The sequence below is a fragment of the Polyodon spathula genome, chromosome 3 (genome assembly GCF_017654505.1).
Source record: "Polyodon spathula isolate WHYD16114869_AA chromosome 3, ASM1765450v1, whole genome shotgun sequence".
Classification (NCBI taxonomy): Eukaryota; Metazoa; Chordata; class Actinopteri; order Acipenseriformes; family Polyodontidae; genus Polyodon; species Polyodon spathula.
Window position 1 is genome coordinate 14,734,641 of NC_054536.1, and position 19,859 is coordinate 14,754,499.

Consider the following 19,859-nt stretch of genomic DNA (forward strand, 5'->3'; position numbering starts at 1 on the left):
ACAATCTTATAATAATGCAATACAAAAAGTTACTAATTTTTTTCCACATGATAGAGACCCCAACCCGGGTGTCACTGTTTCTCCGTTACTGAAGCTTGTGGAAAGGGGGGTGGGGCGACTCATCTAAAAATGATTTACAAGTTGCTGGCATGTTTTTTTTTTTTTTTTTTTTTTTTTTTTTTTACCGTTTTATTATTACTGGAAACAGATTAGAACAGGGGGAGATTGCCTTCACACATCAAACACCAGATATGCTGTAATGGGCGGAGGGGTTCTTAACAAAGCCGGCCTCTTTGAACACTCCCACTGCATTCACATGGAAATCTAGCCGGAATATCCAACATCTAACCCCTGCATCGTCAAGTCTGCAGCTCCATCATCACCAGCCGTTCTCTGTGTGAGTGCTTTTTTGTTGTTGTATTAATCAGCCAATCAGAATGTCAACCAATCAGGAGGAGATGCCTTCCAGAGCAAAAAAGTGATGCAGACAGAGGCAGCCGGGGAGCAGACTGTATGGACTCAGTTCAACTGCTGCAGCGAAAGGATATAGCTCACGTTATTTGACAGAGCTTTGCCTTATAGTAGGATTGTGAACTTCTGTCAGTATTAGGTAAGCATGATTTCATACAAACCTCTTATTGGAATTACTTAACTTTATTAAAACATTTGTATATGAAAACGAGAAAATGAAATATATCAGTAACCATTGTTTTAATTAAGTTATATATTTTTTAACTATTTAAAATAATAATCAGAAAAAAAAAAGAAACCTAAATAAAAGTATTGATCCGATCCCCTCCCATATTAAATATCGGAGAATGTCCAGTTATATACATAGTGCAAGTTTAAACAAACTTTTCTTGTCATACGTTTTACTTATTCTATTTAAAATAATCCTATTTATTTTCATTTATTTATCATGTATATTGCTCGAGTGCACTTCTTATTTAAAACTGGATTATGGTCCATGAACAGTTGTTCGTGCAGCTATACACACCAATTTGCTCATAATTTGACGTATAAGCAATGTATTTTCTTATTCGGTAATACATTTAACCTGCTGCAGTTCAAATACCATTAATAGTAGTTCCAAAAAGATCAATTTATAAATCAGCTCGTTCAAAATGAAAACATTCTTAGTATGTTGAAAGGTTTAATTATTGTTGGAAACGTAAACATAGATCAGGGCAACTAATAATAAAAGCCCAGTATTGAAAGCAGTTTCAAAGGAAATTGTTTGTGTTATTTTTAAACGTATATATTTTTTCCAAAGTCATCAGTTGTTTGTATTGTTTTACGAAATACTTTTGTATTGAAATAGGCTGTTGCAGCTTGGTTCTTGTGTGACACCTATTGTTCATTAGCCTGCCTATTATGCATTTTTTTTGCACCATCTCTACAACAGGCTTTAGACTCATCACATTAACATTTTTGATGCAGTAACATTTGTTTCTATTTAACCAGACTTTAAACTATATGAACTGTGGCTATGACATAAACTCATACAGTATTAATGGATGCCACTGAAAGAAAACCATACAGGTTTGTTATGGTCACCCAGGGCACATGAAAGGGGCATTCATAATTCACTTGTGGGGTTAGCATTTATAAATATGCTAATTATGTGAATTCAGGGAGGCACATTTCTTTGTACAACATAAGACATTCTTGTTAGTCTGCAGTTGATTTATTTTAATAAAATGCAGATAATGAATAAGGCTGTATACATCACTTCTATGAAAGAGACTTGTCACTGCTGCAGTAAAATCCATATTTTATGTGGATTTAGTGCAGCACTTTGTATGATGAAAAGAAGTATGTAAAAGTAAGTGCTTTAAATATGTCAGGAGGCAAAACCAACCCAAGGGGCTTTTGTCCAACACTGAACATATGCTTCAAAGTGCTGCTCAGGCTGAGCAAGGTCTGTTGCATTAATACTGTGTGTGGGCCTCATCTTAAATACAGGGCAGGCATTAGCATGCATTCCTTGAATCTTAAAAAGGTGAAGGCCAGTGTAGACAGCAAAGTTCAGAAGCATATATCATTGGACTATCAATCAACTAAAAGACCAGAAAAAAAATAATTAAATACAAATTGGAGAGGGGCACTGAAAAGGGCTGCCATCACCATAGTGCTGCCACCACCTAAATCAAGTTTTTTTTTTTTTTTTTTTTAAATACTCTCAACATTAATTTGACCCACTGCCAAAAGAATTACATTCATATTAATAGACAGTTGTATTCCACATAGCTCAATGTTCAGTGTTTTTCATAGCACTGGTTATAACATTACATCTGCCTCTACTGCCTTTTTAACACCCCAAATTAATGGTATTTTAGTCTGAAGCACGACTTAACTATTTTGAGGACATTTTGTTTATTCTACATGCTGAATTTGAAAATAACTAGCTGTAATTGTTGATGTTTTGGCGTAAACTAAGCATTGAATGATGTGAAATCAAGAAACATATTTCTTATATTTAAAAAGGGTAGTCCTGTGTTTCTCTGAAATGAGAGTACTATGTATGTGATTTTGAAGCTTCAGGATTAAAGGATGTTAGGTTCTCCCTGGGGTCAACATAAAAAAATGCTTGGATGATCAAAGCCATATTGACAACACAGCAGATAGGAGATGTTAATTATTTACAGCTATAAGCTATGCAACATTTTATAACTGTTTTTGTAAAATAAATATATGCTGCATAAGAACTTTTATTACTAATAAAACCAAAGACTTATGAGAGACCCTGATAAGTATGTTAGGTTTCCTAATTTAATGTCAGGTACTGAAGCACATTGTTTTTACAGCCCAGTTATTCAAATTACACCTCATCAAATGTGGCAGAGCAATGTACTGCAACTCAGACTTGACTGTACACCTTGTTTATAGTGATGTATTGAGCAGAGGCTTGAGGGGAAATACACCCCTCCTCCGTATATACATTGTATTACTGTATAAAGTTATTCAAGTATGTCAAAAATGTTTTAGAAACCAAGAATAGAGAATTAAGAGTGTTTGTGGTAATAGCAAGTGTATATGCACATTCCTATGGGGTCATCATCATTGTTAATTATCTTACTTAATCATGGACATACCAGCAGTTTAGATGAGTAATTAACATAATACATAAGATATTGTAACTCATTTAATTTGACAATAAGCCTGACTTCTATTATATGCAAACTTATGGAAACTATAATAAGATCCAAAATGGAAAATGTTCTATATGGTAACAGTATCCTGGGAGACAGTCAACATGGTTTTAGGAAAGGGAGATCGTGTCTAACTAACTTGCTTGAATTTTTTGAGGATGCAACATCGATAATGGATAATTGCAAAGCATATGACATGGTTTATTTAGATTTCCAGTTAACATGTAGAAAACAGAAAGTACTGATTAGAGGAGAAACCTCAGAATGGAGTGTGGTAACCAGTGGAGTACCACAGGGATCAGTATTAGGTCCTCTGCTATTCCTAATCTACATTAATGATTTAGATTCTGGTATAGTAAGCAAACTTGTTAAATTCGCAGATGACACAAAAATAGGAGTGGCAAACACTGTTGCAGCAGCAAAGGTCATTCAAAATGATCTAGACAGCATTCAGAACTGGGCAGACGCATGGCAAATGAAATTTAACAGAGAAAAGTGTAAGGTACTGCACGCAGGAAATAAAAATGTGCATTATAAATATCATATGGGAGATACTGAAATTGGAGAAGGAATCTATGAAAAAGACCTAGGAGTTTTTGTTGACGCTGAAATGTCTTCATCTACACAATGTGGGGAAACTATAAAAAAAAGGCCAACAAGATGCTCGGATACATTGTGAAAAGTGTTGAATTTAAATCAAGGGAAGTAATGTTAAAACTGTACAATGCATTAGTAAGTCCTAATCTTGAAAATTGTGTTCAGTTCTGGTCACCTCACTACAAAAAGGATATTACTGCTCTAGAAAGAGTGCAAAGAAGAGCGACCAGAATTATTCCGGGTTTAAAAGGCATGCATGTGCAGACAGGCTAAAAGAAATGAATCTATTCAGTCTTGAACAAAGAAGACTACGCGTCGACCTAATTCAAGCATTCAAAATTCTAAAAGGTATTGGCAATGTTGACCCAAGGGACTTTTTCGACCTGAAAAAAGAAACAAGGACCAGGGGTCACAAATGGAGATTAGACAAAGGGGCATTCAGAACAGAAAATAGGAGGCACTTTTTTACACAGAGAATCGTGAGGGTCTGGAATCAACTCCCCAATAATGTTGTTGAAGCTGACATCACGGGATCCTTCAAGAAGCTGCTTGATGAGATTCTGGGATCAATAAGCTACTAACAACAAAGCAAGCAAGATGGGCCAAATGGCCTCCTCTCGTTTGTAAACTTTCTTATGTTCTTCTTATGTTCTTATGACAAGCCTGTGTTTAAATCTGTGTTAAACTAAAAGGCAGCCATAACGAATGGATGATTTTACTCAGATAACCTAACAGAGTGGGTTACCTGTTCTGCAGTTTCCTATGTAGTCTGCAGCTATAACCCTTGCTCTGAGAACAATAGAAGTTAGCAACTGGAATGACTGCCAAGCCTGACTTGGGAAAAATCAACTTAATGCAAAATCAACCCGTCTTTCTGACCACCTGATACCGAGCTCTAAGCAAGTTTATAAAGATTAATCTTAAGCAAAAATAAATGTGTCTGGTCAGACATATTTACCTGTTCATCATGGTTTAAGAGACTTGATTATGGATAAAGAGCTGATTATCCTGGCAGAAGATAAAAAAGACAATTAAAAGCCAGTCTGTTGTTGTATACTCTCCCAAAGTAATGTAAGTGTTGTCAACACCTGCCTTGGCTTAATTTAACTGAGTATATCCAGTACTAAATCAGTAAATGTGTGCTCCAAGTGAGGCAGATGATTATTCATTCAAAACGTTTAATATATGTGCACCCGTTTAAAGTTGTTGCTTATGAGACTAAAGGCCATCCATTAATTGAAAATTCCAGTAACATGAATTATGGCATTGATAGCAATACTATAGGATTAGATTACTCTAAAAGAAAGCTGTATTAAGATTTAGACACATTACATAACAAGAGAAAATAATGTTTTCCCATCCTTTACTTTTTCAAATACGCTGTTGAATATTATGACCAAATCAGACTGTAGCCTATATCAATGTCTGTGTTGTAGATAAGACAAATGTGTAAGTAAAGTTCTAAAGCCAACTCTGACTATCTTTAGGACCACCTACCTTTTGTCTCGCAAGTCAGCCATAAGCTACTGATGATATAGTAACAAAACTGTCTAGTATTAGCAGTTTCTCGGACGGTTTATCTACAATATAATTAGTAAAACAGTTTCTATTCAAGTTTGTGATTTCTGTTTGTACCAGTTAACATATAAACAAATATTTATACTGTAAATGGGTTATAGAAACAAATGTAAATTACATTTTATTCTCAAATGATAATCAAATGGCACCGTTAGAATATTACATTTAGCAGCTTCAGCGCAACCTGCGTTTTTAATGGATTATTGAACCAGTTGTAAAATGGGCACTGAAACAGCAAAACAAAGCTGAAAAAAGACAGCACTGTTCAGCCAGAAATAGACGATCAATCTTGTGTTGTCTTGATACCCATGAGGGTTATTTAAACCACCAGCATGCTCTGGTAAGGACTGGATTTTCATATTTTGGTTTGTATTTTTTTTTTTTTTCATGGTAAAAAATTGCTTATTTCATGGCACTTCACAAGCTTTTAAGATTAAACATAATATTTATTAATTGCATTTAACATTGAAAAGTGTACAACAAATGTTCCTAAGAATTTCAATACTTACCTAAACAACAGTAAATGCTAAATTGCAGAATATTTCATTTTTTATGTCTACCTTTGAAAGTAAAGACATTCTGTTGTTACCATCAGTGAGTTATCAAACAAAAATAATAATAATAATAATAATAATAATAATAATAATAATAATAATAATAATAATAATAATAATAGTAAAATAAATAAATAAACCTGCCCCTGCTTGTACTGGACAGAGTGATCTTTATCAAAATAACTTCCGATGTTGGTGACTTTTTTGTTTAAGACATTTAAAAAAAAAAAAAAATCACTATTATAAGTGACTTACAGAGACTGTCATTATGCAGCACTATGCAATGTGCTCAATCATCTACTGGAAGCAAACTAAACGGGCTGTCAGGTTCTTAGATGTGACAGGTACTGTTTCACTAAAACAAACATACTTATTTTTAAGTGCGAAAAAGACAAGTATATTTACACTATTCTTTCAGAAATGGGAATTTCCCATGGAACTATATATTACACGGGTACATTTGGCGGAAATTGTGAAATCTAACTTCAATTCCTTATCCATATGGTTGACCTGAGCCAAACTGGAATGCTCTGTTTGCCGAGCTTGTTAGACCAGCCTGATTGACAGGAAACAAGAAGTATACTAAACCCCTGAAGCACTATATGTGCTTGGGGCATATCCCCTCCAGGCCTACAAACAAGGGTTACATGTCAAGTCTAAGAGAACATGATTTTGATCAAAATAATCACAGGAAAACTAAAAAGGAGAAACTGAAATGTGATTAAGATCAATAGGAAGTAATAGAATATCTTTGGATCTATTGAGAGTGAATTGTGCATTGAAAGTGATTGGAAGGATTTGGTGGATAAGATTGATACAATGTATCCTATTCCCACAAGGTCTGAATTATATGTCAGCAAACATTCCCAACTGTATGTGAGATATTGCTTTAATTTTAATACTAGTTGATGGCAACCCCTTGAGTATTAAGAAGTAGACCTTTTTATTTTGTTGTTAAGAAACCAGTCACCCTAGAAATCCCAACTGACATGTGGAGTTGCTCTCAGTTGCTGAAGTTAAACTGGACTGAAGTTAAACAGGATGGCCTCTGCGATTAAAATGGACACCTTGCACTCAACTAAAACATTACATGAATAAAAAACCCATTGTGTTGGTGTCTGTTGTATATTTTTGCATAAGGGTGTATCTCAGTGAAATCATGAAGCAGCTTGTACAAATAAGGATTGCACCATTGCTCCCACCAAAATTATCAAGGCTGGTTGACAGAGAAGTGAATAGTGTGATAGCTAAACAGTAGATAAGTAGGCAAATGTAAGTACAGCAATCCAAAATCAATAAATTGTTTTATTAATTTAGTCTCTGGAAGCTCTTGAGCTTAGCTCAGTGGAGTTTACGATGGGCCAGTATAGTCCCAGTTGACACTGTATAAAACTTGTATGCAGGCAACTACATTCTGTATGGAAAACTAATAATGCAATGGGAATAATGTACACCTAGATGAACGGTGAAGCAGTTGGCAAAGATCAGCTGTACTTCAGCAGCGAAAAAAAAGTTAGCCACGTAACTGTTGTGATGCACACATTTCCTGAAGTGCACAAGGTGCATGCTGTAATGGTTAACAAGATGTTAAGGTCATAAAAGCCCATGCAAAAACAGTTGTACATTGTGTTGTGTCACACTGGCTTGACACATGGATATGTAAGACTGCAAAAGCTTCCAATTACTTTTCGACACAGTTGTCAGTCAAACTAAAGAGTCGACCTTTTAAAAGGAGCCATGTAGTATATTAATCTGTGTGCAAGCTGTAAAAAACTGTCTTCTGACAGAATCAAAGAAAAGAAGCAAAAAAAAGAAGGTAATTTAGGTTCTGATTGACCGGCAGCAGGTCTTGATGTACAGGTAGAGATGTGGTGCTGCTAAAGGTGATCTCTGGGACTAACAGAATGATTTTGCCAACAAACGTTTATACTTATTTTGATCGACTTTAATTGCAAATCTACAAGGCATCAAAATAAATAATAACACATATATGTTTTCTTAAAACACTTTCCATGAAAATAAATGTGGCATACTTATACTTTTGCAAACATCCTACCAGCCAAAAGGTATTGTAGATTTTCTAATTAGATATATCTGCTGGTTAAAGGAACAAAGTTAATTCTTCGGTATTATGAGCAATAACAGGAGTATGCTTAGAAAGACAATTTTAAAGAAATAATTGAAAACTATGTATTTAAGAGTTGTTTGCAATTCAGACTTTAGTAAGCAGAGTTTGTTATTACATTCAGTTTCAATACTTTCTCTGTCCTTGAGCTATAGCAAGTAGAACAAATCATGTACCACATCTCCAGCTTTCAATCAATGATTGGAGTATTGATTGTGTACATGCAACATCAAAAGCAAAACTGACAGTGGCAGTCAAATTGTGTTATTTATAGAGAGATGCCCTGGAATTTAACACAGTGGTCAATCATTCATTGCAATGAACCCTCAAGGAATTGACTTGAGATTTTTCAGGAAATGCTTGGCAAGGTACCCTTCTGAAGTTTCATTCTTGTACAAAAAAAAAAAAAAACAGTTGTGTTTGGCTCCTGCTCAAATAGCTGTGGTCACCTTTGTTGTAAGGAGTTACTTTTAGCAAAAAAAAAAAATACTTGAATGTATGAGCACCATTAAGAGATTACTGCAAAGCAAATGAAGGAATAAAGTATCCACAACTGTAAAACGAAGCATCTCTAAACCAACACTAATCCTGTAATATAGAATAGGGAAATAAAAATTTAGAATGCAGACGAACTAGCGATTAAAAACAGCTGACGGATAGCAACAGGAGCGAGACAGATAAAAGATACAGAAAGGTAAATAATTGTGAAGTACAAATCCAAGACCACTAGTGAGATAATAATCTGAAACTTCCTGGTAAACAGCCACAAAGCGGTAAAGACAAAGACAGAGACATTGGAATGTTACAACATACAATAAAACTTCCTCATATAAAGACCAGGGATCAGATTGGAAGAATAGCCAGTCAGTTGGAAGAATAGCTCAGTTCTGAGGACTTTCACGGAGTTCCAGAGGATGTACATACTGTACACACAGATCATCTTTATATAACATTTTAAGGTCACACTTTTTTTTTCAGAAATTTCTGTTATATAATTCAGTGGGTTGGTTGATGATAAACAGCACTTACAAAAGAGTAATAGTAATTATATTCTGGAAAATATAAATCCATAAACTCCTGCTGTGAAAATTAACTTCGACTTACTGCATTCAAAATGACAGTGCTAGATAATGACTTAGGAGGGTAAGAGAAATACCGTGTGCCATGTGATCAGTCAGCAGTTAACAAAGCAAATGCACAGAAACAGCTTCTGTTAAATAAAAAGATTGAGGTTCATGTTGTTTTTCAGTTCAGAAGCTCACAACTTTGGAATGAGAAACTGAAATTAAAAAAAAAAAAAAAGATCATTCACTGAAATGTGCAGTGTTGGGATTTCTTTTGGACAGTTGGCTAAGAATATACTACATGTGTAATGCCATTGCCGCTATTAAAGGTTCAACCATCACAGTCTGATTCAAAACCGAGATACTGTTTGTTGACATGGAAAATAATAAAAGGATATTTATCAGTCTGTACAGAGATATTATATTAAATGTAACCATGAGCTCTTAGCAAACTTGTTATATACAAATCCGGTAACTGCAGTAAACTGTGAAACTAGCATGTAATTCACATTGCCATGCATTAGCAGTCTCTATAAATTCCCTCTGTTGTTTTTACAGCACTTGCACTTGTCCTTGTCCCTTCTTCTCAAGAACATATTTAACATTCTTCTTTTTCACTTTTAATTGTACCTATGGGATTCATTGGAGTCAATCCCTGAGTTTGTGTCACCATGGCAGCAACAGAAAAGTTCACCATGTTCGGTGACTTCTCAAAGTTATCTGTGTCACAGGTTTTGGTCAACTGTACAGTACCTGTCAAGTGTAAGCTGGCTGAATTATTTTTTTTTCTGCTTATTGAATAAGTCCTGCTATTACACAGGAGATACCTGAAGCCAAGCAACTTCATGCCAATCATGTATATCTTCTCGTACTGAAGTGTGTATGTAAATGGCTGAATAAACTGTATGTGACAGAAAATGTTTTTTGGGGCATTAAGTTCTCAATTTTAGAGATACGCTTCTAAAAAGAAATACTTGAAATTATTAATATGCACATTACCAAATAGTAACCATTTTACAGGTCCAGTAAAATACCTGCTGTCTTAGGAACCCTGATAAGGATGCATTCCTATTAAATGTTTAACATTGTTTTTTTTTTTTTATTTATGCCCATTTATTTTACCCCTGATTTTCACTCCAATTTATAATGTCCAGTTATGTTCCTCTTACCACAGCAATTCCCCAATACCTTGACCAAGCCAGTGTCCTCTTTTAACCCCAGGAATCTGAGAGCGTTTGTCAGCACCAAGCCCTACAGCTGTCTGTTCATCAAGTGCCTGGCCAGTGGGGTCCGCTCTGCCACAATGAGGATAAGCAGTCTCTGCTGGTTTTGCTTCCATAACCCATTTGACAGCCAGAGCCAGGATGCGATCCTGTGCTCCCCTGACAGTATGACTCACCCTGAATGTTCAACATTCCTAGTCTTACTGATTCTCCCATCTGGCTATTTTTTTAAGAACATAAGAACGTTTACAAACTAGAGGAGGCCGTTCGGCCCATCTTGCTCGTTTGGTTGTTAGTAGCTTATTAATCTCAGAATTTCATCAAGCAGCTTTTTGAAGGATCCCAGGGTGTCATCTTCAGTAACATTACTGGGGAGTTGGTTCCAGACCCTAACAATTCTCTGTGTAAAAAAGTGCCTCCTATTTTCTTTTCTGAATGCCCCTTTGTCTAATCTCCATTTGTGACCCCTGGTCCTTGTTTCTTTTTTCAGGTCGAAAAAGTCCCTTGGGTTGACACTGTCAATACCTTTCAGAATTTTGAATGCTTGAATCAAATCGCCGCTTAGTCTTCTTTGTCCAAGACTGAATAGATTAAATTCTTTAAGCCTGTCTGCGTATGATATGCATTTTAAACCCAAAATAATCTGGTCGTTTTTCTGTGCACTCTTTCTAGAGTAGCAATATCCTTTTTTTTAGCGAGGTATCCAGAACTGAACACAATATTCTAGATGAGGTTTTACTAATGCATTGTAAAGTTTTAACATTACTTCCTTTGATTTAAATTCAACACTTTTCATTATATATCCAAGCATCTTGTTGGCCTTTTTATATCTTACCCACATTGTCTAGATGAAGACATTTCTCAACATTAACTCGTAGGTCTTTTTCGTAGATTCCTTCTTCAATTTCAGTATTTCCCATATGATATTTATAATGCACATTTTTATTGCCTGTGTGCATTATCTTACACTTGTCTTTATTAAATGTCATTTGCCATGTGTCTGCCCAGTTCTGAATACTGTCTAGATCATTTTGAATGACCTTTGCTGCTGCAACAGTGTTTGCCTCTCCTCCTATTTGTGTGTCATCTGCAAATTTAACAAGTTTGCTTACAAAACCAAAATCTAAGTCATTAATGTAGATTAGGAAAAGCAGAGGAACTAATACGAATATTTACTCCACTGGTTACCTCGCTCCATTTTGAGGTTTCTGCTCTAGTCAGTACTTTCTGTTTTCTACATGTTAACCACTCCCTATTCCATGTGCATGCATTTCTTTGAATCCCTACTGCGTTCAGTTTGAGAATTAATATTTTATGCGTGACTTTGTCAAAAGCTTTCTGGAAATCTAAATAAACCATGTCATATGCTTTGCAGTTATCCATTGTCGATGTTGCATCCTCAAAAAAGTCAAGCATGTTAGTTAGACGTGATCTCCATTTCCTAAAACCATGTTGACTGTCTCCCAGGATACTCTTACCATATAGGTAATTTTCCATTTTGGATGTTGTTATAGTTTCCATAAGTTTGCATATAATAGAAGTCAGGCTTATTGGTCTGTAGTTACCTGGTTCAGTTTTGTTTCCCTTTTTGTGGATCAGTATTATGTTTGCAATTCGTCTGCAATTGCAAAGTCTGTCGGTACAACCCCTGTGTCAAGAGACTGTTGCATGATCTTTGTTAGAGGTTTGTAAATAACGTCTTTCATTTCTTTGAGTATTATTGGGGGAGTCTCATCCAGCCCAGAGGATTTGTTTATTTTAAGAGCTCCTAGTCCCTTTAACACTTTGCCTCTATTATGCTATAGTTAGTTAAAACTGGATAGGAACAGGTCGACATGTGGGGAATGTTAACCGTAACCTCCTTTGTAAAAACTTGTGAAAAGTAATAATTTAATATATTTGCTATTTTTTTCTCTTTGAACATTTTCCCCCCTATTTGAATGTTCTATTGCTGTTATAATATTGGAAAAAACAAACAAACAAACAAAAAAAAACAAACAAAAAAAAAACTTTAATTAGTTTTAGCCCCCCTTAGCTATGCTCATTTCTATCTCTGTCTTGGCCTTTCTAACTTCCTTTTTGACTTGTGTTTGCAGTTCCAAGTACTCTTTCTGTGTACTTTGCTCCCTTTTAAATGCTCTGTAAAGTGCATTTCTCTGAATGTTTTTTTTAAACCATTTGGGCAATTTTGTTTTGGATTTAGATTTGTTTACTTTTGGGATGTAATTGTTTTGCGCCTCTAGTACTACATTTTTAAAAAATAGCATCCTTTTTTCTGTGGATGTTTTCTCTATTTTTCAATGTCTCTAACTGACAAGCCTATGTGACAGGCAATTTAAGCAGTTTCAGTCTGTGGCATAAAATGATGTGATAAACTGTAAACAATGTATTATTTCCAAACTGGTGTGTGAGTATATAATTATTTTGTCACATTTTATTATTTATCTGCTGAATGGCTCTTACATTTGAAACTGTAAATAAAAGTGAAGGTATTTTGTTGCAGCGTGTGTGTGTGTGTGTGTGTGTGTGTGTGTGTGTGTGTGTGTGTGTATATTCTGAGTCAGTTGACTTGTGATATCAAGGGATTATTTGGTCATGAAGCTAAAGAAAATGGTTTCTAAGACATGACTAATATGGGATCTGTTTCCCCAATGGGAACAACGTCTTGTATATTGCAGGATATTAGCTGTCCTGGCTACATGAAAATATACACAACATTGATGTATCTTTTGTACTGTATATAGGCACAATTACCTACCTACCATAATACTTTGGGTACCCTGTGGCACAGTACTTGATTCATACAGGATAATTACTATACATGTGGGGCAACTTTATATATACTATGACTATATGTAGCACCAAAAATATTCAGCCAATTTTCAATATCCATAGATACATACATTATAAGGTATTTGTATATAAAAAAATAAATAAATAAAACAATATTATCCAGGCAGTTTAGCAAACCTTAATTGGTGTTAAAGCACATTATCAGAAATCAAATGAATTAATTTAAATTGAATAATATGTATATATATATTTATATATATATATATTTAAATTAATTTTATATATATATATATATATATATATATATATATATATATATATATATATATATATATATATATATATATATATAATTTATTTATACAAGAAAATACCCATTTAATAATGAACAAAGAAAAACAAAATACAGGAACAAAATGAGCTGGCTAATAGTAACATCTTCACCTCTATGTTTCAGGTGGCCCCAGTGGATGACAAACTGGAGACAATGCAGTTGGGCAGAATTTATTGAGGAGTGACGTGGCAGAAGTGTTCTCTTATTCAGATTCTACTACAGTGGATACAATGAGAACTTGTTTACTGATAGTACTTTGGGCATGCTTGTCACAACTTGGTGATGCAAAAGCATTATTTAAAAGGACTACAGAGGTTGTCAAGGAAGGGATGATGGTGGGGCGAGGAAGTGACGGGTGGGCACTAAAGCGTTCCAAACGAGGCTGGATGTGGAATCAGTTTTTTCTGCTTGAAGAATACACTGGGTCTGATTATCAGTATGTTGGAAAGGTAAGGGTTTCTTTTATTTATTTATTTATTTTTTTGCATAGATAAATGAAGTAGCTAGAACACAAACAATGTATGCAATCGGCTTTCAGTGGAATATAGTGGTTGAGTCATTAATAAGATTTGTGAAACTTTATACTTAGGATAATAATAAATAAATAAATAAATAAATAACCAAATTCATAGAGAACTAACCCTTGGCATTTTTGTCACAAATTCTATGCATTCTATACAAACATATATAGCAAACCTGTGAAAAAAAAAAAAAAAAAACACCAAATAGTCACAAGTAGTCATTTTATCTCTCATGCACATTGATTGTTCTGTCCCTCATTATTCTCCCAGAAAGCTGTTCAAGTGTGAAATGTAAAATGTCTTGAGTATTCTGCATGCTTAATATAAACCTTTTAAAGAAATGATTTCTAGAAAGCCTCTGCTATATAAATCACTCAGAATGGTCGCTTCAGTTAATAAGAAGGGGTTTCCAAGCTTTTTATTATCTAAGATTGTACAGTAGATTACAAAAAGAGCAGCAAATGGGAAATGCCTGTAGTAGTGTCTTTGTAGTCAATGCAGTGTTTATCATTACATGGCCTCCATTTTGCACCATATTGATGCAACAAAATGTGTGGATACCCTTTGAGTGTTGTTTGGTTTACACAGTGAGTATTGTTAAGGTCATCAACTAAATAAAAACTCATCCCTGGTCATGTTTTGCTAAATGTAAGCTGTTGGCTTAAGATCTGCTTATTCTAATTTCTCATAAGACAGTATAGGTGGACACATTGCATACAAAATAATATCAACGATAGAGGGACTTTCTAGCTCAAATGGTCCCTGAACTGTAGGTTGACCCCTTGTGTCAATGGATTATGTTAACATTTTAAATTATGGTAATGTTAAATATCTCATCCATCCATCAAGAACGAAAAATGAGGTCAAATCTCATCAAAATGGCACAAAAGCTACTCTTTACTCCTTTATGTAACCTCAAAAAAGAACAGAAACACACAAGCGCACAAGAACCATGCTTCTGTAACAGAATATGTGCAGGTAATACCCGACTTGGAATCTATGTTTTGATGCAGGAGTGCACTGACTAATTATGTGTTTGGCATTAGGAGTTTTAATGCCAGAGCAAATCCATTGCCAGAGCAAATATAAGTTATGATGCCTACAAAAAGATCAATGCTTACTGTAAAATAGAATAGTGGTAAGTGGTTCATTTGTCACTTGACAGAGGCATTTAGGGTCTTGCCCTTTGAAATTGTTGTATGTATTAAAAATATAATCAGTTTTAGCAGAGACTAGTTCCAGCATTAGTGAAAATGTGGTCATGCTAAATTGGATTAATTGATGTCTTACAATATTTTGGCCAGCCAGTGCAGTTGGCTCTAGTTTTGGAATATGGTTAAGTAAGAGGCATGGGTGTCTGTTAAAATAATGTTACCGTAATGACTGTGGGTAAAACATTCATTGCAATATTTTCTTATGACCTTTTTTAAGTTCATCACAGCATCAGTGGGAGTGACGAGCCACAGAATAAGCAGCACATTTTTGCTGCCGTGTTCAAATTATTTTGTTGATACAGTGCTTCTGAAACTCAAGGGATGATTCTGTGGGGTTAATAATTAGGTGATGTCTTTGATTTCAGTGAAGCTTTGCTAACTTTTTTGTCAGAAACATCCATCTGGCTGTACCAAAGAAAGCTGGATCACAACAATCTTCAAGTGACAAATACACGTCAAGTCAACAAACCTTCACAATTAGTGCCTTCATTTGCATGCTGATTTTTGAACTGGGGTACATCGGGTTTGCATCATTTGATGTACGGGATTTTTGGACTGGGGTACATCGGGTTTGCATCAAACTGCTAAGTGCCTTACAGGTCATTTGAAGGTGCAATATTTGTTTGTTTGTCAAAATATTAATATGCTGAGGCAAAACAGTGTTTGCATAGTTTAAAGATTTCTCTGAAAATCGACTGAACCATGGGTACATTTAAGAAGGTTCTTTCTCCAATGTGCACTTGACGCAATTCTTTGTAAAATGGGAACTGTTAGTGATGTAAATCTAGTAACCCTAACCAGGAATTCAAGGTTTATTAAAAACATATGCCTGAATGATTTGTTATTATCTTTAACATATTACAAGTTTTGTTTTCCTTTCTATAAAATGAGGATAAATTGATAAACCTTGATAAATTTGGACCTGTATGTTATACCAGACCAAGCAATACAAATACACAGATGATGGAACTGTGTCATATAATATAATGTAAATAGCTTATATACATTCCATGCGATTATGCACATCATCTCTAAATATTGCACCATGGTATTGATTTTAACTTAGTTTTGAGCTTCTTTACCACCAAGAATCTGGTTATATACATGTGAAAGTGTGGTTTGCAGTGCTCAGGTGTAGGGGTGATGCAGTGCTCCGGGATAGACAGACACAAGACATTTCACAGTTCAAAACAGCATTATTTTGCTGGGTTGTGTGCCAACAAATCTTTAAATAATAATATCCACGGGTTCTACATAACAATGTGTATTGCACCATGCTTAAAAGGAGGGTTACATCCCAACCGTAAATTACACTTAGAAAAACATACACACTTAACACAGACACTAACACGCAGACAACAACAGTGTGTGCTCTCAGTGCAAGTGGGGTGCAGGTTGCCAGTGGTGCTCTATGCAGTCCAGCTTTGCATGCTGGCCTCAAGCGACAGCTCCCGAATGTTTTAGCTGTCTAACAGGAAAAAACAGTAACAATTAGACAGGTACCAAAAAAGCAAAACACAAAACACTCACGATCCCACAGTCCTTGTTTCCTCTCATTAACCACAACAAAGGAACTGATTACAACGTCACATCCCCCTAAAGTACCCTAAGCCCCGCCCCGCCCTCCTCCAATTCATGACTGAAACTTTGCTCACCGTACTAGGGCGATGACTCCTGGTAGCGTGACCCCGCCCCCTTCCTGAATGGCCGTCTTCCGACTGACCCTGCAATGAACTACCCAACCATTCAGTACGAGGCACACAGTTTCTGTTGTACAGCGCACTCACAGGTCAGAAGGGAGGTTGTTGATTCGGTTTAATTCGCTCTCTGTCACAATACAGTATGGAGGAACCTTATTGTCTCACCATCCTTCCATTGGCAGAATAATATTTTTACATGTTTACTTCTGGCTGTAGATCATGCTGATTTATGTGTTTTTAACAAGAAGTCTACACCGGAACAATCTTACTCATTTATTAATATTTGGAATACATTGTTTGAAATACATTTATATGATATATATATATATATATATATAATATAATATATATATTATATATACTCTTTCTTCCAAGGTGTTCTTTATATCCTTAGGACACATGTGTAGTAACGAAGATTTAGTGATCATCTGTATAGATTTCAGATCTAAAGCCCATGATAAAGATTATAAAGAAAATGGTATGTATTTATAAAATGAATGTGACACAACGCGTTGATCAGTAATATAGATCCTCAGTTCAGAGTCAACAGGCTCTTATTGAGAATTTATAAAAAAAATGCTTTTGTATTCGAATACCATGCAATATGGTATAAGACTGATAAACTACCATATTTCCCAAGAGAATAGGGATGATTTTTTGCTTGTTGAAAATTACAAATACAGTAATAACTAATGTCTGCACATGGGACACATCTGTTTACATAATCACTGATTTTAAAAGATGTATTGTACAATAAGCTAAGCAATATGTTAATATGCTTTTCTGGACATAAGAACAAAAAACAATATGCTTGTAGCGTCTTCCTGGAATCTGAAGAATAACACCGTGTAACAATTTTTTTTTTTTTGTTCCTGGGTAGTAAGTGTTATGTCCTAATTGCTTATGCTTCAAAAGTATAGAAAATGGCTATTATTCCCCACAAACTTTGCTTTTGTGACCAGGACAGTGATATTTCAAAATATCACTATTTCCAATGGGAAAACGGGAAAATGTGTGTCTTTTCGTTCACATAGTCAGAAAAAAATAACATATGAACCCAAATTAACATGTATTTATACTAAAGTAATACAAACATGACTACAATAGATTTAGAAGTGAGTAGTTTTTCGAGATTTACGATTATACAGATTATAACTGTATTATTTAATAACTTCAAAAAATATCACCTCCATCTCTCAAGCTGTAGCATTATAGTTCGGCCCTTCAATGCTCGTCTGATAAATGGTATGTTATTTTTACCATTTCTAGAAAACTGCTTACTTTATTGTGATAGTAATTTAGTTTTGACTTGTTTATGGCAATTAATCTGAGTCTGTGCCTACTGCAGGAGCCTCTTTGTCTCGTCATCCTTCCATTGGCTCTAACATATTTACTTGTGTATTTGTGGATATAGGTCATGGTGATTTACTTGTTTTTAACAGAAAGACTACACTGGAATTATTAACATAAATTATTTCAGTTCTTCCTATTTATCTTATGCAGAAGCTTTGTTTTTTTTATCAAAAAGAAGCTTATATTAAGTAGCTTCAGATGTCATTTTAATTGAGTCATTTGATTTTAAGATTGTTTGCAATCATGCTGCTCCAGTATTGAGTTCTCTACCTGCCTTCACATGGCTTTGAGCTTGACTGGAGAATCATAAGTTCTGTTAAACACTGTTTAGTTAAATTCTGCCAGTCCCACCTCCTCAGCTTGTCTATAAAATGAAGAGCAGGTTGGTCTGACAGAGTTGATACATGACTAGTTACCCAAATTAAATGTATTGAGGATGCCTGTTCAGTCCTTGCGCCTCAGTGAGTCGATAAACTCCTGTTATTTAGCAATCAGCATTGTAAACTGGAGTACCCATACGGTTTTGTTTTGTTCGCTTACGTACTGAAGCTTCCTCTTTTTTTTTCTAGCTGCACTCTGACCAAGACAAAGGAGATGGAACCCTGAAGTATGTCCTTTCTGGAGACGGGGCCGGTTCCTTGTTTCTTATTGATGAGAATTCAGGTGACATTCATGCTACAAAGCGACTGGATAGAGAAGAAAAGGCTTACTACACACTCCGTGCTCAAGCAGTAAACAAGAGGACAGGCAGACCTGTTGAGCCAGAATCACAGTTCATCATTAAAATCCATGACATCAATGACAATGAACCAAAGTTTACAAAAGACTTGTATATTGCCAGCGTCCCAGAAATGTCTGATGTTGGTAAGTTGCTAGCAATGCTACTCTATTGGGCTTTATTTTCCACTAAGGAATGGTGACTTATTTAATTAATTAAATAAGTTAAACACAATGCTTATAGTTTTATTTTTTTTATTTTTTAAACTATGAATCTGGGATATTTAAATAAATGATGGGAAAGTGTCAAATAGAATTGTTGTAACATAAAAGATGTAAAATGCAGAAATCACCCGTGAAGGCGATAGAGTGCAGGTGATACGTAACTGTGTCACACATCACATGTTTCCCTATGGAATATTGCTGATCCAATTGGCAAATGTACTGGTATTAACATTTGTTTAAGTTATTGAGAATATCAGATTTTAGAGATATAGCGGGGTGTCTGTCTCTACGTAAATTTGTCCATCTGTATGTCTCACTTAAGAGTTGTGCATATATCTGGAGAACTGCTTATCCGATAGTCATGAAACTTGGTATTTATATTAATTAGCTAGCTAGATAATGACATTATCAGATTCTGGAGACATGGGGGAGGGGAGGGAAGGTTATTCCGTACATCCATTGCATATATTTGCCTATCAAATTGCGTTGGTAATTCTTATTCTATACTGTTCTGTGCAAACAGGTCATCAACTTTTTCATCGTTCTGATAGCTCTACAGAGCTCACCCTTTGTACACACTGACTGTAATATTTGTGTTCACTTTATAATGAAGCTGCCAGTGGAATGGCATTACAGGGCAAATTGTTTTGCAGTATAAAAGGCCACCTTATCAAATGGGAGGCCTGTATGCTACTTACATACTTGTTAG

At 35.2% G+C, this 19,859-nt stretch overlaps 1 protein-coding gene across 1 annotated transcript in view; it reads left to right on the forward strand.

The window, feature by feature from the left end:
- Positions 1 to 482: 482 nt before the first annotated feature.
- Positions 483 to 19,859, forward strand: part of LOC121312745 (cadherin-10-like) — a 35,443-nt gene continuing 16,066 nt past the window's right edge. The window contains exons 1-3 of the mRNA XM_041244473.1: positions 483 to 610; positions 13,544 to 13,869; positions 18,778 to 19,072. Coding sequence (XP_041100407.1) covers positions 13,651 to 13,869; positions 18,778 to 19,072 — 514 coding nt within the window. The 5' untranslated portion in view covers positions 483 to 610; positions 13,544 to 13,650. The remainder of the gene's footprint in view (positions 611 to 13,543; positions 13,870 to 18,777; positions 19,073 to 19,859) is intronic.